The sequence below is a fragment of the Talaromyces stipitatus genome, genomic scaffold (genome assembly GCF_000003125.1).
Source record: "Talaromyces stipitatus ATCC 10500 scf_1105507295527 genomic scaffold, whole genome shotgun sequence".
Classification (NCBI taxonomy): Eukaryota; Fungi; Ascomycota; class Eurotiomycetes; order Eurotiales; family Trichocomaceae; genus Talaromyces; species Talaromyces stipitatus.
This window is the reverse complement of record NW_002990114.1, coordinates 2,594,357-2,619,764: the sequence shown is the minus strand read 5'-3', so window position 1 is coordinate 2,619,764 and position 25,408 is coordinate 2,594,357. Positions and strand designations below refer to the sequence as shown.

The 25,408-nt window shown below is 47.6% G+C and overlaps 11 protein-coding genes across 11 annotated transcripts, besides 1 other annotated feature; 5 read left to right on the top strand and 6 right to left on the bottom strand.

Moving 5' to 3' along the window:
- Positions 1-150: 150 nt before the first annotated feature.
- Positions 151-707, bottom strand: TSTA_090070 (thioesterase family protein; the record flags this gene model as incomplete). The annotated part of the gene is made up of 2 exons (XM_002478686.1): positions 151-259; positions 289-707. The coding sequence occupies 2 exons, from the start codon at positions 705-707 to the stop codon at positions 151-153; spliced, it is 528 nt and encodes a 175-aa protein (XP_002478731.1).
- A 472-nt stretch (positions 708-1,179) lies between these two features.
- On the bottom strand, positions 1,180-3,934 carry TSTA_090060 (DDHD domain protein; the record flags this gene model as incomplete). The annotated part of the gene is made up of 2 exons (XM_002478685.1): positions 1,180-2,383; positions 2,436-3,934. 2 exons carry the CDS (start codon positions 3,932-3,934, stop codon positions 1,180-1,182), a joined length of 2,703 nt encoding a protein of 900 aa, XP_002478730.1.
- Positions 3,935-4,823: 889 nt separating this feature from the next.
- Positions 4,824-7,017, top strand: TSTA_090050 (actin-bundling protein Sac6, putative; the record flags this gene model as incomplete). Its single annotated transcript, XM_002478684.1, has 5 exons — positions 4,824-4,846; positions 4,918-5,128; positions 5,191-5,882; positions 5,944-6,926; positions 6,986-7,017. The coding sequence occupies 5 exons, from the start codon at positions 4,824-4,826 to the stop codon at positions 7,015-7,017; spliced, it is 1,941 nt and encodes a 646-aa protein (XP_002478729.1).
- Positions 7,018-7,546: 529 nt separating this feature from the next.
- TSTA_090040 (pre-mRNA splicing factor (Srp1), putative) lies at positions 7,547-8,670 on the bottom strand (the record flags this gene model as incomplete). The annotated part of the gene is made up of 5 exons (XM_002478683.1): positions 7,547-7,596; positions 7,670-7,997; positions 8,052-8,151; positions 8,208-8,264; positions 8,585-8,670. The coding sequence occupies 5 exons, from the start codon at positions 8,668-8,670 to the stop codon at positions 7,547-7,549; spliced, it is 621 nt and encodes a 206-aa protein (XP_002478728.1).
- An 826-nt stretch (positions 8,671-9,496) lies between these two features.
- On the top strand, positions 9,497-10,823 carry TSTA_090030 (mitochondrial carrier protein, putative; the record flags this gene model as incomplete). The annotated part of the gene is made up of 5 exons (XM_002478682.1): positions 9,497-9,604; positions 9,702-10,013; positions 10,075-10,353; positions 10,408-10,544; positions 10,601-10,823. The coding sequence occupies 5 exons, from the start codon at positions 9,497-9,499 to the stop codon at positions 10,821-10,823; spliced, it is 1,059 nt and encodes a 352-aa protein (XP_002478727.1).
- A 466-nt stretch (positions 10,824-11,289) lies between these two features.
- TSTA_090020 (60S ribosomal protein L18) lies at positions 11,290-12,109 on the top strand (the record flags this gene model as incomplete). Its single annotated transcript, XM_002478681.1, has 4 exons — positions 11,290-11,293; positions 11,383-11,487; positions 11,599-11,966; positions 12,032-12,109. The coding sequence occupies 4 exons, from the start codon at positions 11,290-11,292 to the stop codon at positions 12,107-12,109; spliced, it is 555 nt and encodes a 184-aa protein (XP_002478726.1).
- A 292-nt stretch (positions 12,110-12,401) lies between these two features.
- TSTA_090010 (gamma-glutamyl phosphate reductase) lies at positions 12,402-13,822 on the bottom strand (the record flags this gene model as incomplete). The annotated part of the gene is made up of 2 exons (XM_002478680.1): positions 12,402-13,468; positions 13,522-13,822. The coding sequence occupies 2 exons, from the start codon at positions 13,820-13,822 to the stop codon at positions 12,402-12,404; spliced, it is 1,368 nt and encodes a 455-aa protein (XP_002478725.1).
- Positions 13,823-14,402: 580 nt separating this feature from the next.
- Positions 14,403-16,117, top strand: TSTA_090000 (COP9 subunit 3, putative; the record flags this gene model as incomplete). Its single annotated transcript, XM_002478679.1, has 5 exons — positions 14,403-14,558; positions 14,611-14,847; positions 14,905-15,348; positions 15,400-15,552; positions 15,617-16,117. The coding sequence occupies 5 exons, from the start codon at positions 14,403-14,405 to the stop codon at positions 16,115-16,117; spliced, it is 1,491 nt and encodes a 496-aa protein (XP_002478724.1).
- A 690-nt stretch (positions 16,118-16,807) lies between these two features.
- On the bottom strand, positions 16,808-18,822 carry TSTA_089990 (uncharacterized protein; the record flags this gene model as incomplete). Its single annotated transcript, XM_002478678.1, has 3 exons — positions 16,808-16,911; positions 16,973-17,228; positions 17,287-18,822. The coding sequence occupies 3 exons, from the start codon at positions 18,820-18,822 to the stop codon at positions 16,808-16,810; spliced, it is 1,896 nt and encodes a 631-aa protein (XP_002478723.1).
- Positions 17,424-17,469: a microsatellite.
- A 1,226-nt stretch (positions 18,823-20,048) lies between the features above and the next one.
- Positions 20,049-21,184, bottom strand: TSTA_089980 (uncharacterized protein; the record flags this gene model as incomplete). The annotated part of the gene is made up of 4 exons (XM_002478677.1): positions 20,049-20,234; positions 20,322-20,477; positions 20,538-20,744; positions 20,813-21,184. The coding sequence occupies 4 exons, from the start codon at positions 21,182-21,184 to the stop codon at positions 20,049-20,051; spliced, it is 921 nt and encodes a 306-aa protein (XP_002478722.1).
- A 316-nt stretch (positions 21,185-21,500) lies between these two features.
- On the top strand, positions 21,501-24,829 carry TSTA_089970 (AP-3 complex subunit delta, putative; the record flags this gene model as incomplete). Its single annotated transcript, XM_002478676.1, has 7 exons — positions 21,501-21,562; positions 21,711-21,829; positions 21,900-22,096; positions 22,157-22,430; positions 22,497-22,540; positions 22,593-22,821; positions 22,896-24,829. The coding sequence occupies 7 exons, from the start codon at positions 21,501-21,503 to the stop codon at positions 24,827-24,829; spliced, it is 2,859 nt and encodes a 952-aa protein (XP_002478721.1).
- Between the last annotated feature and the right edge of the window lie 579 nt (positions 24,830-25,408).

The window sequence follows — 25,408 nt, the reverse complement described above, 5'->3', positions numbered from 1 at the left end:
GGAGCAAGAACCCCAACTCTAGAAAGTAAGCGCAACCCTATTAATGAGAAGCACACTAACATATACGTAATATTCGTCAATATAAAAATCTAACTATATATCGCCCTCTCATTTCCTTGCCTCACGTAGAAAGCGAAAAAAACAAGGTATCTAAAGCATTTTGGACGAGAATTGCTCTCCGCCATCCGAGTGAATCCAGCAATCAAAGAAGAATGCGATCATGCCAGATGCAAAGAAGAAAGCGGTTTGTGAACAGGGTCTTGAACAATGTATCATTGTCTTATGTACTTGGTATGAGCACCTTGCGCAACTGTACTTAGCTGGCCATCCTCACCACGCTTCGAAATAGTCACACTGGTAAATCCGAGGGTTTTACCGACTTTGTCAGTTCGGCTCTCAATCACAAGCCAGTCTCCGAGACTCGCTTTGGATAAGTACGACACATGGATATCTGTGCTAACCCCGGTGGACTCGAAACCGTGTGATGCAATGGCCAGACCTCCAGCCCAGTCGACAACGCAGGCTGAGAAAACACCGTGCAAGCCTCTCTTGGAGTTCAAATGGCGCTCATTAACTTGCAGTTTGGCGCGGACTACGCCTTTGCTGGCTTCGTAGACTTGCACATCTTCCAGAAGGAAATTGTATATAGGACTATTTTGCTGAATTTTGTTCCATACATTAAGAACATTATCAAGCGGGGTAGCCATGTTGTTGATAGTATTCTCGCGCGTTGTTGAGCAGAGAAGACAGAAAGAAAACAATCAGCGGGAAGAAAAGAATTTGCTGGGCTCCACACGTGCCAAGCTTAGGGTTATTAACTTATTTAGGGTTATTCCAAGAAGTCAGACATCTTCTATTTCTAAGTCATGCGATCTGCTGTTGTATCAAAGTATATCTCACGCCAACAAAGAGCCATGACTTCTCTTGTCGTCTATAGGGTCTATTAGAGATGCCTAGTCTATCTTTCTCTACCTGTCCAACAACTCATCTTTGGCGTCTCCTTCGCATTCTTGACAGCATTTGTGACAACATGAAGTGACTGACGTCTTCGTCCGCCCAGTAACTCAGGTGACTTGCAATACTCGCGATCAGGGAGATATCAAAGATGCCCCTAGATTCAAGTTGCGTGGTCAGTAGTTGCTCTGACCATGTTTGATATGCGAAATGGATGGGCAAGACTCACTCTTGAATGCTATAGTCCACTCTACCATTCGAATTGAGGGCACGGACTTTGGACTCTTCGATCTTGATTCTCCGAGAACGATCTTCAACGTCATCACTGCTATCGCCTGAGCCACCCTTTTTATCACTGCGTCTCGCTTTCTGGAAACCTTCATAAAGTGTTTCCATTCCTGAATCTATAAGAGTCGGGAATTCTAATTCATGGTCGAGTACTTTCGAGCCTGACTGAAATTTGTCATTCTTGGTGTCCGACGATGATGACTGCTGGGAAGCAGTACGCGAGTGAGTTGAGCCTGATGTTCCATCAGACTGTATACCCAAGCTGCGATTTAGCAAGCTGCTTGCGACACCAGTGGTGAAATTCGTCCAAAGCGACCCCACCCGAGAGCTAATGTTCGATAGGCTTTGACCAGATGCTGTCCAAATGTTTTTCTTCACGAAGGGGAGGGGCTGGGGTTTCAATGCCGTCATCGCAGGAGTGATCAGTGGTTCGAGGCGGTAGCTGACTGGATCAGAGGGGTGGAAAATGTTGTATAGTTCTTCACATTGAGGTGAAGAGACACTCGGATTCAATTCGAAGACTGCCTGTTCCGTCGGATCACCTATAGGTGGAGTTGCAGCCCCCAGACTGTGAGATAGAGCCGAATTTCTCTCTGCCGAGCCGTTCGCAAGAGATCTCCCAGCAATTGTTTTTGCCTGCAACATTTGAAAGAGTGCAAGTGGTGAGCCAAGGCAAAAGAATTCCTTACAATCGAAATCAAGAGGATAGCCGGTCATTGACTCGCGTGCCCTATTCTGCTTCGAACTCTGCCTTTTCCCTTTTTCTTCAAAATCTCTATGGGAACGTTGACTCTGACGACACAGGATATCAAACATGATAGCGCTTCCCAATGAGTGCCCACATAAGCTAACTGAGCCTTTGAACGACGGGTTACGGGATTTGAACAGCTGAAGTATTCTATTACACTCCCGTTGCACAATACCCATTATGTGTTCTCGGTACCCACTTTGATACAGGAGGACGTCCATGGCCAGATCTGAGATCAGATTGCGGACAGCAGGTACACCTTCCAATGTGATATCAGCCAGGTTAGGATATTGTTCCTCCTCAGATGACAAGCTATCAGGGTCGGCAAGGTCAAGCTCTTTGCGATTCTGGCGCAGACCTTGACGAGGAAAGTCAAGGAGATATCTCCAGCATCTAATATGCCTTGTCAGTAACTAGTCATGCAATACTGATGGGAGAAACGAACACAGGAAGAACTTGGACGCGACAATTCTTCTTTGCGTCCGGATATTGAGAATTAAGTGCCTGCAAATCAGGTGACGCGGCGTAGACTGATTTCATGGTCTTTCTCAACGTCGTGACATCGGAAATGAAATTGATACTATCCAGTCTGAGTCCCAGGCGCTGGCCAATTCCATGCGTCACTAGAATGAGATGATCGATCTCTCTGTCTCTCTCTTCGCCTTCTGTCTCTCTGGAGTCTTCCATTTCCTGTTCTTCCTGTTTTCTCGCTTCTTCTTCGAGCTCGGCACTGTCTCCCGCCTCGCCATTGAGGGAAGACATCTGACGTTGTAACGTTATTCTATGGCCGGTTGACAGCGCTTTGGAATTTAATCCCTCGGGCTCGGTCGAACCAGTGGAGTCATCTTGATTCGGCGGAGGATTCTCCTTTCCTGTAACACCCGAATGCATAGCCGGGGCCACCGACGATGAGCTCTTTGATGGTCCGGCTTTGGTATCTACCGAATCCTTCTGAGTCCCTTGCTCAACGTATCCTCTCACAACCTTAGTACCTCCCACACCACCAAATCTCTGGTAGACAGTACTGCTTACACGAGACATGAAGTCGTCATAATTCAACCACGCCACAGTTGAATCCTGGTAAGTAACGGTGCTATTCATGTAAGAGCCAAAGAGACGGTAAACAGGTAAAGACTGGCTTGGAACGCCCGACCGGCTCGGGCTGTCTGAACGATCACGTTCTGGTCTACCTTCATCGCTAGTCTTTTTGCTTGTTACGCCACGGACCGGACTTGAATCTTTGGAGGGCTGATTCGCCTGGGATTTTTCGTCTGATATCGTAGCGGTTCCTGTTGTGGGTTTGTTCTGCGAGTATTGCGGTTGCCAGGGTTTCATCTTCAAATAGCCCTCTTCGAGCTGAGTCGCAAGGTTCTCTTCACATGGCCTGAGGACGGATCCTTCCTGGAAGAACCACGTTCCACGCCTGACTTCATAGATAGGCCCTAACCAGTATGCAGGCCCTAGTTCTCGTTTATCCACATCGACATCGTACAGGTAGTCCTCGTTTACTGGGACCTTGACTGTGCTCTGCTTTGATTCATTATCTTTTGTCTTCTCTGTGGAATCCACTGCCTCTTGCTGAAGGAGTTGCTGGAAAGCTCTCTCAATGGACTGGGAGTCTTTGGTATAAAACGGAATGAACTTTTTTGCGGGAGGTAAGGGCTTCAGTGGCTCCGGCTTCTCCATACCCGTGAACGACGGCTTCGATTTTGGGGTATCTACAGCATAAAACCATCTCGTTTGCAGTGGCGGGCAGTCTGGCGGATATCGTAGCGAACTCAGTCGCTTCTTGTAGGAAGTGACATGATCCTGTCCTGTACCTTGTTTCAGACTATCTACCGTATCCGAAGCGTTGTCGGGCCCGTTCTGAGGCGTTGAACTTCGCGTTGTTGACCACGGCGAAATTGATTCCAGAAATGATGGCTTTGGGTCTGTAGCGGGCATGGTCACCCTTTGCAGCCTCAGGAAACGTGGTAAACGAGCCAACTTGTCTGTGATGATAACACGAAGCTAGTTGCGTGCTGTGTTGGTACTCTGTTGGGCGGGTTGAAAGAGGATCAGTGTTCTGCTTGTGAAGTCACACAGCTGCTTGGATCAGTAGCTCGACAGTATTCTCCTGTTGACAACAGGAGTCTGCCAGCAATAATATATTGAAAACAAAATCTAGCTGGAAAGTTGGCCAAACCGACAGCCACGTGAAAGCATCAGTTGGCGCCCCACACACGATACTCCAGAGTCTGGAAGCTGCTGCTGCCTCTGTAAACGGGTAGCAAACACTGGCTACGTCATCGATTGGATCGGGTGAGTATGCGGGCGGAAAGGCTTCTCGCCTGCTGAGGGCAGTAGAGGCAATTGATCGATTTAGCGAGCATGATAGCTGCCTCTACACCGCGTAATCCTCAATATGATGATATCTTCAGAGTAAGATCAAGGAGAGAATAATTGCTCGAAATTGTTCTGGAGATGCCAATTGTAAGGAAGGAACGTCCCTTTCTGATTGGCAGGCGCGACCTGCCCCGCTATGCCCCTTCGTGCCTTCCCAAAGTTCGCCCACCTTCCACCAGTGCAAGTCTAAGCCATCCTCAGCCGGCGTCATCAGTCATTGGCGACATTAGGCGACAACATACTCAACTCTCCCTTTCCCTTTTTCATAGCATCACCACAAATACTGAATCATACTTAGGCAACATTGATTTTTGTCTTTCTTTAATTGATCTGCTGCCCTCCTTTTTCTTCTCTTCTCTCCTCCATCGTTGCGTTAGAACTTACCCCGCCTTGATTCGTTCGTCGTCCATCGCGCTCCTGGCGAGTTCAGTCACGGTAAACTCTCACAATGAATTTTCTGAAGCTACAAAGGTACATTATGGAATACCGTTGTTTCTCAACCCATCCGAACTGCGTTGGCGCCTGTGCTGACGATGATCAAGGAAATACCCGGAGTTTCCGCAAAGCGAATTGTTCGGTCTGCAGGATGCTTTTCGCAAGCTAGATATCGACGACAAAGGTTACCTGGATGAGTCGACGGCGATCAAGGCAACCCAGCAGTCGGAACACCAGCCTTACGATGTCGTGAGACAAGCTCTTAAGGAAGTAGAGCTCGACAGCTCGCGCCGCGTGGAGTTTGAAGACTATGTTGATGTAAGCTTGAAAGTGTCAAGGATGGAAGGATTCGCGCTTGCTAACTAACCCCACCCCTAAAGCTCATCCACAAGGTCCGAAGCGCTGGTGCTGCACCAAGCAAAGTTCCCAATCCGGTTCAAGCAGCCAGTCCCGCTGCTGGCCCTGTCGGCGGCTCTTCTCGTCATGTGTCCAAAGGAAGCATCGGCGGCAAGATCCACGTTCAAGGCTCATCTGCGAACGTGACGCATACAATCAATGAGGATGAAAGAACCGAGTTCACGAGACATATCAATGCGGTTCTCGCCGGAGATCCAGACATTGGCCATCTTCTTCCTTTCCCCACTGACACCTTTGAAATGTTTGATAAATGCAAGGACGGCTTGGTCTTAGCAAAGCTTATCAATGACAGTGTGCCCGATACTATTGATGAGCGTGTCTTGAACAAAGCGGGTACCAAGATTAAACAATTGAACGCCTTTCACATGACAGAGAATAACAACATCGTTATCAACTCTGCGAAAGGCATAGGTTGCTCAGTTGTCAATATTGGAAGCGGTGATATCATTGAGGTTCGAGAGCATCTAATTCTAGGATTGATCTGGCAGATTATTCGTCGTGGTCTGTTGGGAAAAATTGATATTAAGCTACACCCTGAACTGTACCGACTTCTTGAAGAGGATGAGACGTTGGAGCAGTTCTTGCGTCTACCACCTGAGCAGATCCTTCTTCGGTGGTTCAACTATCACTTGAAGAATGCCAAGTGGGAACGAAGGTCAGTAGAATATCTTCTTGCTTATGCTAAGACTTCCCTCTTACTCATTTTAACAATACAGAGTTACCAACTTTTCCACTGATGTCAAAGATGGAGAGAACTACACTGTGCTACTTAACCAGCTTGCTCCAGACGTATGCTCGCGATCACCTTTACAGACAAGAGACCTTTTGCAACGCGCGGAACAGGTCTTGACCAACGCAGAGAAATTGGATTGCCGTAAATTCTTGACTCCAACATCTCTTGTCGCTGGAAATCCCAAACTCAATCTAGCCTTTGTTGCTAACCTTTTCAACACTCATCCTGGTTTGGATCCCATTACAGAAGAAGAAAAGCTCGAAGTCGAGGACTTCGACGCGGAAGGCGAACGAGAGGCTCGTGTATTCACCTTGTGGTTGAACTCCTTGGATGTGCAGCCTGCTGTCAACTCACTCTTCGACGACCTTCGGGATGGCACGATTCTCCTTCAGGCCTACGACAAGGTTATTCCTGGTAGTGTCAATTGGAGACATGTCAACAAGCCTCCAGCTTCTGGTGGCGAAATCCTTCGTTTCAAGGCGGTGGAAAATACAAACTATGCAATTGAACTCGGAAAGCAGAACCGCTTCTCCCTGGTCGGTATCCAGGGTGCTGATATCACTGACGGACAGCGAACCTTAACACTGGGCTTGGTGTGGCAGCTGATGCGCAAGGATATCACAAACACTTTATCCTCCCTAGCACAACGGTTGGGCAAGCGCGAAATCACGGACGCCGAGATGATCCGGTGGGCTAATGACATGTCGCAAAAGGGAGGTGGCAAATCGACAATCCGGAGCTTCAAGGATGCGTCTATTGGGACTGGTATATTCCTTTTGGACGTATTGAGCGGCATGAAGAGCAGCTATGTCGATTATGACCTGGTTACCCCTGGACGCACTCCTGAGGATGCATATGCCAATGCTAAACTCAGTATCAGTATTGCCAGAAAGATGGGTGCAACCATATGGCTGGTGCCTGAGGATATTTGCCAAGTCAGATCTCGGTTGGTGACAACCTTCATTGGTAAGTAATTGTCTTTACCCATACCTTTGCTCTTCACAAAATGCTAATGGTAATTATAGGTTCACTGATGGCCACTTTCGAGAAGATGTGAGATATTTCTTTTTGTCTTTACTTGCATTAGCAGCACCTTTTTTCTTTGGGAGAAAAGTATAGTTACCCTTGATCTTCTTGCCGATTCAGCTACCAGGAGAGTTTGATGAATATTATTTACATTGTAACTGTGACCATATCATGAGCTGTACGAGACATAGTTTCATAGTTTCATATTGATGGAATGTGGTTGTATTTTTCTCAAAACTAGTAATACGTTTTATTTGACACAAGAGATGAAGCCGAAAGAATTGTAAAGGAAAAGACAGAGAAAAAGAACCTGCGAGTTTACAAGGAAGGTATTGCAACACTCCCGAAAGTAAGAAAAGATTTTCATGGCATAACGACGAGGAGAATCATACGCGGATCATTTGTCGTCTTGGTCGTGTGGAGGTCTGTTTCGTTAACGCCGCAAACAAGATGGATCGACAAATGAAGCAAGATTCATGAGAACAACAAGGAGAGGCTTGAGGTAGTTAGAATGCCTACCGAGCAACCATGACAGAGAGGCATCGTTCCGAGCAACTGATTTACTCGGCTGTGTCGAGTTCATCATGACCTGAAGGGAGAGGATCGAGAGCTTTTCGTGAACCAAGTCAGTATTAATTGTCAAAATACATTGACAAAAGCCAAGCCATTATTAATAAGCTTACCTTTTCGGTCGTCGCCATTCGTAGCAGTGTCGCGCTCGTCATCACGGCGGTCACGGTCCTCATGTCTGTCACGATCTTCCTTGAGGTCACGGTCACGGTCATCGGGGCTGCGAGACCGGTCGCGATCACGTTCGCGCTCGCGCTCACGATCACGGTCCCGGTCTCGTCGGTCATAATCTTTATCGCGCCTGTCGTCCCTGCGAGGCGAGTAATCACCACGTCCACGGCGAGGAGATGGAGAACGTCCTCTACGGGGAGGAGTCCTGTCTCGACGACGGTCACGACCAGAGTCGAAGCGCCATGATGCCGATGGGGGAGTGCGGGCCCACTATACAATGAGTTGGAATGGAAAGAAATTATATCAAGTAGCCATCAAACCCACCTCAATCTTCAAAAGATCATCACGACCAATGCGTTTGTTGTGCATTTCATGGTAGGCATCGTCTGCATCGCGACGGCTCTCATATTCTACGAAAGCAAACCTGGAAAGGCCACATTTTAGCAGAACGTCTCATGCCACATCACACAGGATACTCACAAGCGACTGGAAGCTGTCCGCGGTGCGGGAATATCACACCGAACAAGTCGGCCATATCTGCAATGTTCTAGTCAGATAATCACAATTCCATCATTTGGAGAGATACATTTATAAGACATATAAAGATAGTTGATAAATGAAATGGAGTAAAGCGATGGGTGGGAGGAAGCAGGGTGTTTCGACGTCGTCAGAATCACTATCGCGCCATAGCAGGGGGCAAGAGTAGAAGGGCGATGGTAAGAGCGCAAGAGGAACGCGTCGCAATTTCTGAAGCCGACGGATCTGGCCGAAAGATACGAAGGGGGGAAGATGATAGGAGTCAATCGGGAAGGGATCGAGGAGGTCGTGGTCGTGGACCATCGGCGGTTGGGACGTACCGTTCGAATTCGTAGGCGAGATCGCGTGCTCGAGTGCCGTGGCCGAAGCCAGTGACGTAGAGAGTTGTACCGCCAGAACGAGACATGATGCCTTTCCTCAGGAGTAGAAGATGGCAGTCAAAGGGATAGACGGATGGATGGTGGATGTCGCTTTGGATGTTGGAAGTCTGTGGAAGGCAGAATTCTGGTCGAAGCTTTTGTCAGGGCGGCTGGGCGGTCAATGGCCCAGCTTGGTGTCACAAGTCTTGGCATTCGCAAAAAAGGAGTGCGAAAAATACAACAGGTAATGTTACGTATTGATACGCCTACAGAGTGCCTCCCGCACCAAGAAACTCGAAAGTCGGCCGGTAATCCCAGTACCCGTAACACTGACTTATCGGCAAGATCGCCTCCATCCGTGTCTCATCTCTGAAGTCACAGCTGGCGACCTTTAGTTGGGATTTGAACACCTCTGACAGGTTACATCGCAGTCAATTGTCTAATTGGATCACGGAGTCTTCTTTTGCACTGCGAGGTACGTAGCGGATCAAGCGACAATCGAGCCTCACTTCACCAGCGTACTTCCGCTCACCAAGCCGGCGTTATCGTAAAGCCTCCAAAGAATACTCAGATCTCATCTTTGGTTAGGCCTATTTTGAATATGTTTTCTTGAGCTACCCGGCAATTATCTTATGTTACGACGTGCTTTTCATTCTTCATGGCCGGCACCAGCAGCGACAAGGTCAAAATAGCCGTTTCGAAAACTTTCCGCACTCGCATCTGAGTTCCAGCACTTGAATTGAGCAAGCTTCCCACCGCTCTTTTCGACCTCGATATCGAAGATACGGCGTCAGTTTACAACTCGGGCGTACGGTTCGGTTTGGAGAAGCAAAGTGCCGTTGCGTTGAGGGAGTTGGTTCTTATTTCCGCACAATGAGCCTCAATCGGCAAGATTCGGCACAGGGCGAAGACCTGGGAAGTGATAGCGATAAACTTCATGAGTCTTCGCGACTACCAACTTTAGCGAGCGAATATGCAACAGTAAGTCAAACTACACGATCCTGGAATTATTTCTTTGTTTGCGGAGAATCTGTATGGCAAAAATAAATACACGTTTGCATATCTGACGTAAATGCAGAAGCCTGTCGCAACATCTTTTCTGCAAAGAACGAAATACAACCTCTCCGAACCTGTTGTCGCAGCTTTCATTGCTGGCGGTGTGGCCGGCGCAGTCTCGAGAACCATTGTTTCACCCCTCGAGCGGTTGAAAATCCTACTTCAAATTCAGAGCGTTGGTAGGGAAGAATATAGATTGTCGATATGGAAGGCACTGGTCAAGATGCGAAAGGAAGAAGGATGGAGAGGTTTCATGCGCGGGAATGGAACCAATTGTATCCGGATCATTCCATACTCGGCAGTGCAATTTGGGAGCTACAATTTCTACAAAAAGGTATTGCGCCCACTCAATGTCGCACAAGGTGCTATACGGACGATACTGATATCCTTCTCAGTTTATAGAGCCGACCCCTGGAGCTGACTTGACCCCTGTACGACGACTCTTCTGCGGAGCACTTGCCGGAATCACCTCCGTCACATTTACCTACCCACTTGATATTGTCCGTACCAGACTCTCAATACAATCTGCATCCTTTGCGGAGTTGGGCCAGCGAGAAGCCGGAGAAAAATTGCCTGGCATGTTCGAAACTATGGTCATGATGTACAAGACTGAAGGGGGTATGCTTGCGCTTTATCGCGGAATCATCCCGACGGTTGCCGGTGTGGCTCCATATGTAAGTCGGATATTCAAGGGGTGTTAACAATGTGCATATGTTTAACGTGCATAGGTTGGATTGAATTTCATGGTGTACGAGTCCGTCCGTGTTTACCTCACACCTGAGGGAGAAAAGAATCCTAGTCCAGCGCGGAAACTCCTCGCCGGAGCTATCTCTGGTGCGGTTGCTCAGACATGCACATATCCTTTGTAAGTCTTCATGAGCTGCCAATGCCATGGGCAGAATAGTAATCAACATCTTCCAGTGATGTCCTCCGTCGCAGATTCCAAATCAACACCATGACTGGCATGGGCTATCAATATGCATCCATCTGGGACGCCGTGAAGGTCATCGTGGCCCAAGAAGGTATCCAGGGTCTTTACAAAGGTATTGTCCCCAATTTATTGAAAGTCGCGCCAAGTATGGCCAGCAGTTGGCTTAGCTTCGAGATCACGCGCGATCTCCTTGTCGGCATGAGGGAAGAGTAAAGATAGAGACATAAACTAATGTTCGTTTTGGAAATATTGGAAATCTGCACACACATACTAAAAAGAGTTATATGTCTATACCTTGTGATTTACCCTCGTCAGCGATGAATTTATAAGTTCGTCTACTGCCCTGTCATCTTAGTCTCTTAGATAGTATTCAGAGCTAGCTGTAGTGAATTAATTACATACCCTTACTAAAGATCGAGAATGAACGTACGTATTATATACAGTGTTACGCTACAGAACCAATCATAAACACTTTATTCTTACAGTCATGCTCAATCTGGTTTAGTGTACTTTTCTTCGGCTCTCTCTTTGCTGCAGGACCCACGGCACAAAAGCGGACTAGCGTAGGGCTCAGCCCACACAAACCCGTTCCATCTCGAATTTTAGAGAATCAATCTCATCAGTCTCTCGACGTGCGGCAGATAACAACCTCGAACGCCAACACCGCACATCAGGAGCCATGGGTATGTATCGATGGCAATGGCTTGCTTTTCTATCATGAGAATCGAGCCCTTGATATTACTGATATGAACGAATGCTAAGGTTGCGGCAGGTATCGATTTGGATCGTCACCATGTGCGCAGCACACACCGAAAGGCGCCCAAGAGTGAGAACGTCTATCTTCAGCTCTTGGTGAAGCTTTACCGATTCTTGGCCCGTATGTCCTCCCTTGAATTCGATTATGAAAGCGCGATCGCAGGAATCAGAAGAGGAAAAAATGTCGGGAAGGAAGAGATCACATCAGGTTAACAAAGATTTTCGCTTGCAGGCCGTACCGATGCCAACTTCAACAAGGTCGTCCTCCGACGCCTTTTCATGTCCCGCACAAACCGACCTCCCGTCAGCTTGTCTCGCATCGTCTCCAATGTGACAGAGGAACAGAAGGGAAAGACCGTTGTCGTTGTTGGAACTGTCACCGACGACAACCGCATGTTGACTGTCCCCAAGCTCTCCATTGCCGCCCTTCGCTTCACTGCTACCGCCCGCGCCCGTATTGAAAAGGCCGGTGGTGAGGTCCTCACTCTCGACCAGCTCGCTCTCCGTGCTCCCACCGGATCCAACACTCTCCTCCTCCGTGGACCCAAGAACGCTCGGGAAGCTGTCAAGCACTTCGGCATGGGCCCTCACAGTCACAAGGTACGTGAGAACAAAAACTCGGAAAGTATGCTTTATTTTTATCGGTTTACTAACGAAGACTCTAGAAACCCTATGTGCGAAGCAAGGGTCGCAAGTTCGAGCGTGCTCGTGGTCGGAGACGATCTCGCGGTTTCAAGGTCTGAGGAACGAAATTTTACTAGAGGAATGGCTCAGACAATCAAAGACATGGACTTCCACAAACTACGCCTACATATCTATGCAATTGTTGCTATTCAATATTTTCTCGGGCTATTTGTTGGGCGATATCCGTGCTCTAAAAAAATACAAAAATCCTGCACGAGTGGTGGAACGGGACTACTATCATGGTTCACGAGTTCAATATGATCATTTTGTGCATTGTCTATTTTCTCGAGTGTTCTTTTGTTCCCTTTTAATGAAATTCATTCAAAAATTATGATGATGCTCAAGACATTTTTAAATCCCCAACTTCTGGTGCTTCCACTTCTTACTTCCCGAACCACCATAGTCCGCTGCAATATGACCTTCACCTTTGATAAGATATTTGTAGATGGTCAATCCTTCCAATCCCACAGGTCCTCTGGTATGGATCTTGTTTGTACTAATGCCGACCTCTGTACCAAAGCCGTATCGCATGCCGTCTGCAAAGCGTGTGGAGGCATTCCAGTAGACACCTGCACTGTCAACGCCGGCCATGAAAGAATCAGCGACTTGCCTCGAAGTGGTAAGCACGATATCGGTATGTTTCGAGGAATGTGCGTTGATGTGGGCGATAGCTGCCTGTACGGCAGAGGATTCTGAAGACTGCGATGGCACCGTCTTAATGGCGAGTATTAGATCCAAGAACTCTGTATTATAGTCTTGGTCGACGGAGTCTTGTATAAGGGCTGCCTGTGTGGGGATGAGAGTTTTGGTCAAAGCTGCTTTTGAAGCCTGGTCACAACGGAGAGAGACGCCTTTTGCGAGCAGAGCCTCGGCAACAGCTGGCAAAATGCTTTCAAGCACATGTTCGTGCACTAGAAGAGTCTCCAGGGCATTACAAGCCGCCGGATAGTCAGTTTTGGAGTCAACAATGACTTTCACAGCAGTTGTGACGTCTGCATCGGAATGGATATATGCAGAGCAGAGACCATCGGCGTGGCCAAGCACAGGTATTTTTGTATTATCCTTGACGTATCGCACGAGCTCGTTTGAGCCGCGGGGAATAACTAGATCAATGAGGGTGTCTTGAGAGAGCAGTGAAGACACAATGTCACGCGTCTTGACGAGCTGAATGGCAGGAATCGGGATTTCGGTCTTTGAAAGCGCATTCGAAATAACTTCCGCAATGGCAATAAACGACTCGGTTGACTCCTTTCCACCTTTTAGAATAGCTGCATTCCCGGACTTAATAGCTAGGGCAGCGATATTGGCAATGACCTCCGGGCGAGCCTCGAAAATTATGAGAAGTGTCCCCAAGGGGCAAGTGACTCGTTCTAGAACCAGACCGTCGTCTAACAGCGTTCGCATCGTAACTCTACCGACTACATATATCTCAGCATACTTTTCAGGTCTTGTTTTTAATAGGTGTAAATACCTGGATCTTCAAGATCTCTCACACTCAAGATACCACTCAACATATCATCGTACTTGCCAGGTCTGGTCAAATCGAGCCGCTTCAACACACTTTGATTCAGCTCGCCATTCGCGGCTGCCTGAGTTGCCAAAGCAACATCTTTCGCATTAGCTTGAAGGATAAAATCGCGCTTCTCAGATAGAGCAGCGTGGAGCGTTGTTAATGCGAAGTTGCGTGCATCGTTCGAGATTGTGGCTAACCGGCGAGAGGCAAGAGATGCGCTCTGTGCGATTTCGGAGGCAGACGACTCGGTCAGAGACATCGTGGTTTAGGATGGGGGGACGATATGACGGAGTAGGTGGAATGCAGCGCGGATAACCGTATACTGTTCCTGATAGTAACTGGGTTGGACTGAACAGGTAATGAGAGTGAGTTAAAAGACGAAGCTTTCCATCCTAGAAGAATTTATATTGTGGAGCACCCGCATATGACTCAATTTGTAGAGACTGGTATAAGAAACCAGACAATTCGACTCAAACGACTTGAACCCCATGGCGGAGAACTTCTCGGCGATAACCGTGCATTATTTGTAAATTCATAGTCAAAATCAATATCTATCCCTGCATCCACGCGTCAAAAAAGTCTCAGCGAGAAGAAAAAGTAGGACTGACTACGCGGGGTAAGCGCGACCAACCAGGAAGGCGGTGAGTGCGGCTTATCAATGACGCATCTCCACAGACTGCTTCTTGACAAGCAACACACACCGACATCGTTGGCAACATCTGACAGGGGGAAGGCTGGTCAAGAGCTGTTGGTACTAGATCCCTCATCTGAAAGCTGCCAGCTAGCTATTCACTCGTCTTCCACCTCTCATCTCCAGTGTCCTCATCCACTGAGTCAACATGGATCATGTCCTTCACCAACTCCGCTCTTTTCCTTCCCCAGCGGATACATCCCACGAAGCATACGAAACACATGCCCTCGAATATTACGTATCTACGCGTAAACATCTTCAACACATTCTCGATAGCCCTGAGAAAGCTCAGAATGTGCTAGAAGTAAGTTCAAAGACTTCGTTACGCGGTATATCCAAGTCACTAACAGGTGCAGCTTCTTGATCCTTCGACACACTCCCTTGCTTATCTCCTCGTCTTAAACTTCTACATCAACCAGACCAAATTAAGAGCCCGTAACATGGAAACGGGCGATTTACTACCTGGAAATATACTTTGGTCAAGGGCGCTTTCGTTGCTGAAATCATTCGACCCGAATCAGATCAGACGGGCAGCAAGGGAATGGCGCAACGTACTTGAATTTATTTCGGGTGCAGCTGAAGCTGGGAACAAGGTGATTCATATCTGAAATCAAAAAGGAGGATTTTGACACTGATGGTTAGCAAATTAGGCGCTTCTTGCGATTCGCCCTGTCAGAGATGCCATCATTCGAATGGATCCAACATGCGCCACCTTCACCGTTGCCCATTTATACCTAACTCGTCTGTGTCTGCTAGCTAAAGCATACAAGGTTGCACGTCCAGTCATCGATCGAACGATATTTGCGATACCAAGTTCAGCGGATCGGCTCTTTATACAGCATTCACAGGGCGAGTCAGGATTCCATGGCTCCACCCGTCCATATCTGTTTGAACCACCCATGAAACTCACATATGCGGAGCATCTCCAGTACTTTATCTACGGCGGAATGATTTACATGGCACTGAAGGAATGGAGCAAAGCTCGTCATTTCCTAAGCATTGTGATAACATGTCCTGTGGTGAATGCTGTTAGTTTGATCATGGTTGAAGCCTACAAAAAATGGGTATTGGTGAACCTAATCGAGAATGGCACGGTAAGATTCTCTATCCTTTATTATCGAGGGATTTCTAACCAAACGCTCCAGACTGCATCGGTTCCCAAGATCACCTCGCCTCTTGCAATGAAGACATATAAAGCACTTGCACGTCCTTATGATGCACTGGCAACTGCCTTCATATCAGGGAAGTGGGAAAGGTTAAAAGATGAAGCGGAAGCGGGGCAAACGATATGGAGCGACGTGAGTGTTATGTATCTCAGACATGGTCTGGATCTGGAAAGTTGACATAGTTTTGCACATATAGGACAACAACAACGGTCTCGTACAACAAGTGCTTCTGAGTTTCCGCAAAAAAGCAGTGCGCGGCCTCGGTGCCACTTTTGCCTCAGTGACTACAACAGATGTCTCGCAGCGAGCATTATCGAACAGCATGGACGTGCGAGAAACCGAGCGGTATATTGTGGCCCTCGCAGTTAAAGAAGGCTTCCCTGCTTCTCTGATACACCCGTCGAGAGACCCAAATACGTCAATGCTCCGATTCTTGACAGATCATTCCGAATCAAGCATCGGCCTGGAAGTTTCTTTAGAGGAACAATTGCGGTCACAGCATCAAAAACTCGAACTTCTTATTCAGAACATACAAACCAGTGATAGGAAACTGGAGCTGAGCAAGGAGTATATCAGCCATCTGCGTAAAGCTCAAAAACGTAACGATGCCGCTTCCAAGGGTACTGTTGGGTTCAGCGGGAGGAAGAGGGACCAGAACGTTGATCTTGATGAAGACATGATGGATGAATTGCAATGATTGCATTCCAGGTAGAGCAGCTAGACCTTGGTTAGATGAAATAAGAACAAGCCTCTGCTTGATTTAAAGACATATCATTGAGTCAGTCAGCTATAGATGAATAAACAAACTTCCGAAAGTCAACCCAGGACATAAAACGAGTACGTAGATGCTCATTCAAAGGCTCATGCAAGGAATCAAAAACACTCATAAATTCTTTTCACATATTCTCGTCTATATATCATTATCGTCTGATGGGTAAAGGGTATCGAACAACCCGAATCTCAATAAAAAAAAAAGCAAAGGCAAAAGAGAAGAAAACCGAACACGCCTAAACAATACCGCTGACAACTGCAAACACGACCACGCAATGCTTCCCAAACGCTTTTCCAGTTGTATCAAGCAAACAAAAAGTTGAGGGAAAAATACAATAAGAAACAAAAACGAGACATGAGAAAACATCCCGAGCCTTCGAGAAGAAAAGCCATGTCCCCCCTGAAACTATACCGACTGACCGTGAAACGCGGTGAGTTAAATCTTCAATCCCAGGATCGAAGCGAGTTGACAAGAACAGCGAAGCCATAACAGTGGCTCTGTTCGTCTTGCGTCATCTTTGTCTAACCCGTGGTCGGCGCTGTTCCTAACTGCAGAATGACTAACGTAATTATACAAGGTGTCATTTTCTTGCTGCTGTATAATCTCAGGCTTTTTTCACGCTTTTAAAGGCTGTTTCGGTTTTGGCCGATTGTTCCCCATCATCCACATGGCAAATGAGCCGGCCTCAGGTCTGACTTTGGGCTTCTTAGGAGCGGGAGCTATAATCAAGTTAGTTTTTTCTCGAACCTTGCGTGACTGAAAATAAATCATTGAACATACCTGCAGGCTTTTTGGGCTCCTCTGGTGGTGGCGCAGGAGGCTCTTCCGCTGGTGGTGGTGGATCAGGCTCTTTTGGCTTTTCTGGTATTGGCCACATGTGCATGGTTATAGTCCAATCCGGCTCGATAACGGTCTCCCAGACCTGTGGCAAGATAATATCACCACTCGGGCCGACTAGGTCATAGTGTCCTTCTGCAACGTGAGGTCCAATGACATCGACATGTAGAAACGCTTGACGAATAAGCTCCTCCATTCCCTACAAAAAGGCGGTGAGCAATTTATAGTTACAAATCGTACAAAAGAAGAATACATACCTGCCATGTGGCACATAAGTGGAAGGGGAAGTTGAACTTTCTTCCCACGGCGTCTTTGAACTTGATAGGTTTCTTCTTCTCGGGTGGAGGTTTCTTAGCTGCAGCCTTTGCAGCTTCTTCAGCAACCTTTGTCGCTTCGGCGGCTGCGGCGGCAGCAGCAGCAGCAGCCGCTTCATCAGCGGCCTTCTTTGCCTCCTCTGCTGCCGCGGCCGCAGCTTCTTCAGCGGCCTTCTTGGCATCTGCTGCTGCCGCTGCTGCTAACTCCTTGGCGGCCTTTTGAGCCGCGATAGCCGCTTCAGCAGCTTTTTGTTCTGCCTCTGCCAAAGCTGCAGCTCTTGCATTGGCCGCCGCTTCATCTGCGATCTTCTTTTCAGCTGCCGCCCTCTCTTCTGCTGCCAATTTATCTGCCGCGGCTTTCGCTATGGCTGCTTCACGAGCTGCATCCCTTGCCTCCCTTTCTGCACGTTCGTCCAATATCAACTTCTCCAGTCTAGCGATCGCTTCGTCCTTTGCAGTATCTGATTGAGAAGTCGCCGATGGAGATTCAGGCTGACGAGGTATCTGATTGAATAGGGGGTGAGCGAGCATCCCCGGAGGCATCGGCGGGAAGTTGGGATTGAACGGCATGTATCCATTTGCGCCGTATGGGATCAAATCAGGACTGCCAAAGGGGGGACCGCCAAAATGTGGGTTGCCGTGGGGGGGAACCATATGGGGTAGAGGTGGTACCTCCGGTGGACTTTGTCCTCGGCTCCGGTCGTGAGGTTGGTGTGGTGGAAGATGAGCGGGATGAGGTCCAGGATGGCCGGGTAATTGATCATGGCCGAAAAAAGGCGGCATGCCCCCTGCATGGGGTGGAGGAAAATGAGAGCCACCGTAGCCATAAGGCGGTGATGTGTTCCCATATTGGCCTGAGCGCCCCATGTGAGCAAGGGGACCAAACCGAACTAATTGGTCTGATGGTGGAAGGACAGGACCGGCATGCGGGAAATGTGGATGGCCAGCTGCCCCGTTCGGAAACACATTGTAGGATGGCCCCGATGATGCACTCTGGGCGTAACCACCGACAGCTGCCGCGCCTGTAGGCGGCCAACCCCTCCTCTCAGGCCGATGTCGAGTATAGTCTTCCACAAGGTCTTCGGCCGACTCACTGTCGGGAGATTCTGGCGAGCGATGGCGGCGTGCTGCCCTTTGTTGGAAGGCTTCTCTCTGTGGACGCACGTCTCTGCGCGAGTATCGGTGGCTAGATCTAGAACGAGAAGCTGGTAGAGTCTCGCGATCACGACTATGGCGCGAAGTGCGGGGGTGAGATGCTTCGGAGGATCCTATTTCATCGGGGTATGATAGATGAGCCCATTCACCGATGCTGCCTGTGACGGATGGCGGAGACACATCAACCACATCAGAGGAGCCTTCGTCGTCAGTGTACGACTGTTCCGACTCGGACGTGTCCCCTTGATCGCTTATGTGGATATTGAGCCTTTGTTTTGGAACCGATGACGGTTTAGTAGGGTATCTTGAATGCGATTTGAACATGGCAACTCACGGCATCGATGAGAGTCTTTAACGATAAGTTGTTTGTTGTGTTTTGGGTCAACAAAGAGCTAGTGAACGGAGATTGAAGTATTATTTATTGTTGCTATGCTCTTCATGATACGAGGGCCGGCGAGTTCAGCGAGCTATGGATAGATGATGATAGATCGAGGACGAAGTGGTTAGTAGAGAAGACGAAAAGCGATCAATCGATGCAAGGTACATGACAGTTATAGTACGCTGGGTGAGCCTAAATTCGCCTCTTTCGGAGCGTAAAATTTGTGTGGGAAGAAGACAATTTGGGAGTCGACGATGGGGATTAAGTGCCTGAAGCAGTTGGGCCGGAGGCAAGGAGGGGCCGCGGGCGATCTGGAACCCAAACAATCCAATTGGGATTAGTGTGTAATATGATACGGAGATGACAGGGAAATAGTATGGTCGTCGGGTAAAAGTATCTCTGTAATACCATGACAATACACCAACCGTCTTACAACTCAATGTCAACTGTTACACTACCGAGCATTCCCAATGCTGCAAGAGAGTCAATTGAGAAGACTAGGACGGTGGCTAGACCAGATCGATCTTCATCTCAGTGAAATGTATAACATAGTGGACTAGCCTCATCACATACAGTTCAGTTATTATCGAATGGAGCTCATGCTAGCGAACCAGAGAGAAGAATATGGAAAAGCGCAACAAAACGCAGCGCAAATCTCGCAGAAGGCTGAGATGACGTTGCCTACTGGTTTCGGCCAATATTCACACCACGGCTTTGTCTTCTCGACTGCTGTCGTGTATGTAGTTGATTCTGACATGGCTGCCCGAAGCAGCCCACTTTACTCGGCGTGACCCAACCAGTTGACGATGCATAAGCATCTCGATTGAGATGCTGGCTAACAACACAGGGCCCAGTGCAGCCTTATGGAGGGAAAACCGGAAGACGGTTGACTCATACCTAGATAAGGGTCAGCTATTGGTCTTGGTGTTCGCTTTATGTGAGTCGAGGAATCTAGAAATAAAAGCGTGTAGAGTTGATGCGGTGTGATCGGCAGGTTGTAACAATTGTAATTTACATTACAGACAGGCTGCTATTGGCTACACAATGAAGGGGGATGCAACCACCATGCAACTAACAAAAGATCAGAGAAAAGATGGAAGCGCACCAGGAGAGTTTGGAATAATTAGAACAATCTCATGTAGTTATTATTGCATGCGTTGACATGGGGACACTATCTCTGCTGCACTAGCTTCTTTAAAGAGACAAGACCATCCAGTTGGCTCGACTGCTGTGATTGTATGAGCTTCTCTGCTTTTTGTATAGCCAAAGACCTCAATTCTTCTAGTGTGCTGATAGATGGGACATCATCCCCAGTGCTCTGCTCAGTTTGTATGTGGCGGATCAATTCCGATGCAGTCTACGGAGTCATCAGTTAGTATACCCTGACATGTCCTTGCCTACCATAAATCCAAATCCATGCAGCAAAAGAATAGGACGGTCATACCTTAATGAGACCATATAGCCCTCTCACATAATCGTCACATAATTCGAGACTCCGTAAAAAATGTTTGACCGATCTTGCTAACGTTTGGGTCGACGAAATACTCCGGTCGCCAGACGTCGTGGATATGTACAAGATCTCTCCAAGTCGCGCATGCAGCTGTTGCTTGATGTCAACCCCGATTCATTCTTTCCAATGACAGTGTGGCACAAAACTTACGTTCCATGCATTTGGAGTAATAAGCAACGCTTCCTCGAGACTGAAAATAGCTTGGGCGCTCATTGCATTAGATTGATACAAATCTGCGAGTTCACACCATGCCTCAGCATCTGTTGGGAAAGCTTCCAAGTAGTCCACCAATGCCGATACCGACTCTTCATATTTGTTCATCGAACGTAGGAGCGCGATACGACGCTTCAAGATGGGCTGTCGAATACCGTGCGATTAGCACGCAGGGTCATTCAAACACAAACCATAGTTCAGCAGTTGCTTACCACATTGACAGCGTTTTCCGAGAGTATTTTGTTATAATCTTTCAAAATCACTTCAAGAGCGGCGGTATCCCTTGCCGTTGCTTCTTGGTAAAGACCCCTTAGCCCCATTATCCGCTCATTGGCCGGGCCAAACCGGTCAGTGAGGCGATCAAGGCACAGATGCGCAGATTTATCATCGTCGGTGCGTAAGAAAACGAGGAAAAGTTGCTCATATTCAATCCATTGGTCTGGGTCCTCAGGCGCAGCAAATGGTAAGATCGAGGAAGAATAGGGCTTCGTCAAGAGGGTGGAGGCTTGTTGTGAGAGGTGGAGAGCGGCTGCCGGATTTGACAGCTGCAATCCTCGGTCAAGATCTGTCTTGATGGTCGCCATTGCTGGAGTCTATATCGCGCAATCATACAGAGGCGAGGTTAGAAGAGAGGTCGAGGAGGCACATGTTTTCTCTTGAATCAATAGTGACAACTGTAGCTCGAGCCCGACAATTGACTGTTTCTCCGTAAGCTTCTTCGATGGTCCCGTTAGGCGGTGTGGAACTGCTGGCAGAATACATGCACTGGCCAATCAGACCATCCCAAAGCAGGATGATGTATTGAGAGAGTCAGGAAGGCACCGCCGGAGTCTGTCAATATTCAACCTGGAACAACACGAAGAGAGCTCTCCCCTTCGCTCGGGCCTGCACTTCCATGGGATGATTTACTTTTTAGCAAACATCTTTCACCTTCTCCATGAACGGATTTCTCCCACTTGCCGGTAGACACAACATAGAAGCGGCGTGGTGGGGTGCTCTAAGCTGTTATCATACTTTACCACGACACTGATGAGATTCGGCGGTCATTATAACAATGTATGTGCTTTTTGGCCCTTGATTTAGAGGTTGAATAGTGACAGAGCAAAATAGGTTCGAAAAATCTCTTTATGACCTCATTAGAGGTCTGCGGAGCCACAAAGGGAGCGAAGCGGAATATATACAGAACAGCTTGAAGGAATGCAAATCCGAAATCAAGTCTCCAGATATGGGTTTGTTTTTTAGAATATTCATTCCCAGCTTCATTGCGTTTTGATTCTGGCCTTGTCTAACAGAAAACAGATAAAAAGACCATCGCACTCCTCAAGCTGATATACCTCGAAATGTTCGGATACGACATGTCTTGGGCATCCTTCCACGTCCTCGAAGTGATGTCTTCACCAAAACACCTGCAGAAGCGGATTGGTTACTTGGCTGCCGCCCAAAGTTTTCGCGCCGAGACAGAAGTATTGATGTTGGCGACAAATCTACTGAAGAAGGTAGAGACCAATTTGCATCAAGGAGCTTCATCATGACTTGAGTCTCACAGAGGATAATAGGATATAGTTTCATCATCCATCGTTAATCTATCGTTACCGCTCGCAACACTACCGCACATAGTTACTCCGTCGCTCGCCATGTCTCTTTTAAATGATCTCCTCCCCCGACTCTCACATTCGAATGCAGTGATTCGGAAGAAGTCTATTGTTGTGCTTTACCGCTTTGCCCTGGTTTACCCTGAAACACTCCGGCTGGCTTGGCCAAAACTCAAGGAACGCCTTATGGATGATAATGAAGATAGTAGCGTCATTGCTGCCGTTATGAACGTTATATGTGAGCTCGGTTGGAGAAGGCCTCATGACTTTCTACCTTTAGCTCCGAGGTTTTTTGAACTGCTAGTGGACAGCGGGAATAATTGGATGGCCATCAAGATAATTAAGTTGGTTAGTATCCTCAAGCTTCATGGCCAGTGTTCGTGCTCGCTAATTACCCTAGTTCGCAACTCTCACGCCCCTAGAACCTCGCCTAGTACGAAAGCTACTTAGGCCTTTAATAAGCATTATACAGACGACGACCGCCATGTCTCTTCTCTATGAGTGTATCAATGGCATAATACAGGGAGGTATCCTTACAGAAGCTGAAGGGACACAAGAAGGTGATGAAATTGCAAGCTTGTGTGTAACGAAACTCAGAGGCATGGTTGTCATGGATGCCGACCCCAATCGTGAGTTGATCCTTGTGCTTTTCTCAAGCTGAGACGATAAGAACTAGGTTCTAATGGCTAAATCAATATTACAGTGAGATACGTCGCTCTTCTTGCCTTCAACCGCATTGTCATATCGCACCCACATCTTGTTGCAATGCAGCAAAACGTGATTATGGACTGCTTGGATGATCCGGACATTTCTATTAGACTTCAGTCACTTGAGCTTGCAGTGCAAATGGCTACACCAGATACATTACAAGACATTGTCAACCGCTTGTTGAGGCAGTTACTGAATAGTAGAAAATTGGAGACTCGACAAAATGCCGACGGCGATACTGTTGAAGGTGCCAGTGGTTGGCGGGACGCGGAATTTCTGGATTCTACATCTTCGACAAGTGCAACCCATGCCGTGCATGATTTACCAACCGATTACAAAAGCGACGTCGTTACACATATTTTGGATATTTGTTCCCGAGACAACTATGCGGATATCGTTGATTTTGAGTGGTATGTTGAAGTCTTAGAGCAATTGCTGAAGCTTTTGCCTCATCTCAATATGAATAAACGTGGTCAGAGTGACGACCCTTTGAACTACCTTCCCAACACAGATATTGCAGTCAGGATAGGTGCGGAGCTCCGAAGCATTGCAGTGCGAGTAAAAGCTGTTCGAGAGAAGGCCACTAAGGCAGGGGAGTCATTTCTCTTCTTGGTTGATATGCAACAGGCTTATCAGAGTGCTTTATTCTCCTACGTTGGCGCACTTGGTCCGATTGCTTGGATAGCCGGCGAATACTCACAACTTTTGTCATTTCCTGATCGCATTCTGAACATTCTCATCAATCCGAATAACAAATCACTCCCTGGAAAAGTCCTGATCCTTTACCTACAGGCAATGCCTAAAGTGTTCTTGCGATTAATATCCTCGGAGAGTGCATGGCCTGCTAGCAGCAACACCGAGTACTCCATTGTCCTCTCGCGTCTGATCACTTTCTTGGAGGGCTTGGGAGCTCATCCAGACTTGGATGTGCAAGAACGAGCAACTGAATTCCTTGAACTCCTTCGTTTGGCGAAGGAAGCGTTGCAACCGGACGTGAAAGACCTTCACGAATTACCTTTCTTACTCGCAGATGTCATTCCCAGTCTTTTCAAAGGTTTGGACCTGAACTCTGTATCAATTGAGGCTCAAAAGAGGGTCCCACTTCCAGAGGATCTGGATCTGGACCAAACAATAAACGTCACACTGCCAAAGGTTATCGACGACAATTATGATACATGGGCTGAGGGGGAGACTTACAATGACATAAAGAGCTTTTATTATGTCCCTAGCGGCCCTTTGTTCCTCCAGAAGCAGATGGGTCTAGAGACTCAAATTGATATCAGCTTGGAAAATACAGATACAAGTCATGGAAATCCGAATAGGATCCAAGAACGGTTTAGTCGCCCCGAACGGAACAGGGATGATCCTTTTTACATTGGATATAGTGAAGGTGTCGCTGCTGATACAGTCAATTCCTCCTATCAAGTTCACGACATCTCGAATAAGGAAGAATTGGATATAGATTCTATTCCAATCATCGACCTTACAACCATGGAGTCAGACACACACTCCCAAAGGCCGGATAAAAGCTCTAGAGGCCGCAGCAAGCCACGGAAGTATCAAATAGCTGCTCATGAAACCATTGACTATGATGGATCACTTTCTACGGGATTGAAAAATCAGAAATCCGACTCAAGGACTTCAACAGGGCGAAGTCTCCTACAGGTGGATACAAGCGGAATTGAACGTTTAGCTCTAAGCGAAGCGCATGGATCTCCATCGAATCATGACTTGCAGCCTGAGCAGAGAAGTGAAGAGCAAGATTTGGAAATGGCCGAGGCGATGCGAAAAATAGAACGTGCCCGCCTGGAAATGCAACGAGCGTCAGAGCGGATAAACGTTCCAGGGTTACCCTCTGATGGCCAACTTATCAAGAAGAAAGCTGTTAAAAAGAAAAAGAAGAAGAAAGTCGTGAGCGGAGAAACCTAAAATGGCAAGCAGATCGTCTAGATGATAACACTTGGCAGTGAAAGTCTTGTACAGTTTGTCGTCGGCAAGAGAATGGGTATATAGAAATTCAGGAATCAAACGCTCTTCAACGTAGGTACGGGACCGTACTGGAGAATATATGAACACAAGCCGCAACATGGACGAAAACAGGAAACTCCTCGGTAGATGGCACTCAAAAAAAAAGAAAGAAAACTGTTATTTCTCCTTGTGTAATGGTTGTTTGCCCCCGTCACTGATGTGATCAATCATCGCCCAAAAAACGACATGATTGCGGACCATATTTCCGGGACGACTCGCAGGAGTTCGAAGATTAAGCCTCCGCAGACAATGAACGCAAGTAAAACTAAATGATTAAGAGAAAGTCAGCGGATTTATCTTCAAGACAACGTTGGATTCTTGGATCGCCTACCTATCCACCCAAAAGATATCGGGGATTTCTGTTTGGGACTCTTCTTGACAGCAGCCTGTGGTTTCCCTCTCTTTGCGGCCTCGTGCTTCGCAAACTTCTCATTTGCCTTCTTCTGTCGAGGTGTTTGAGCCTGCAATGTGGTAGAAAAC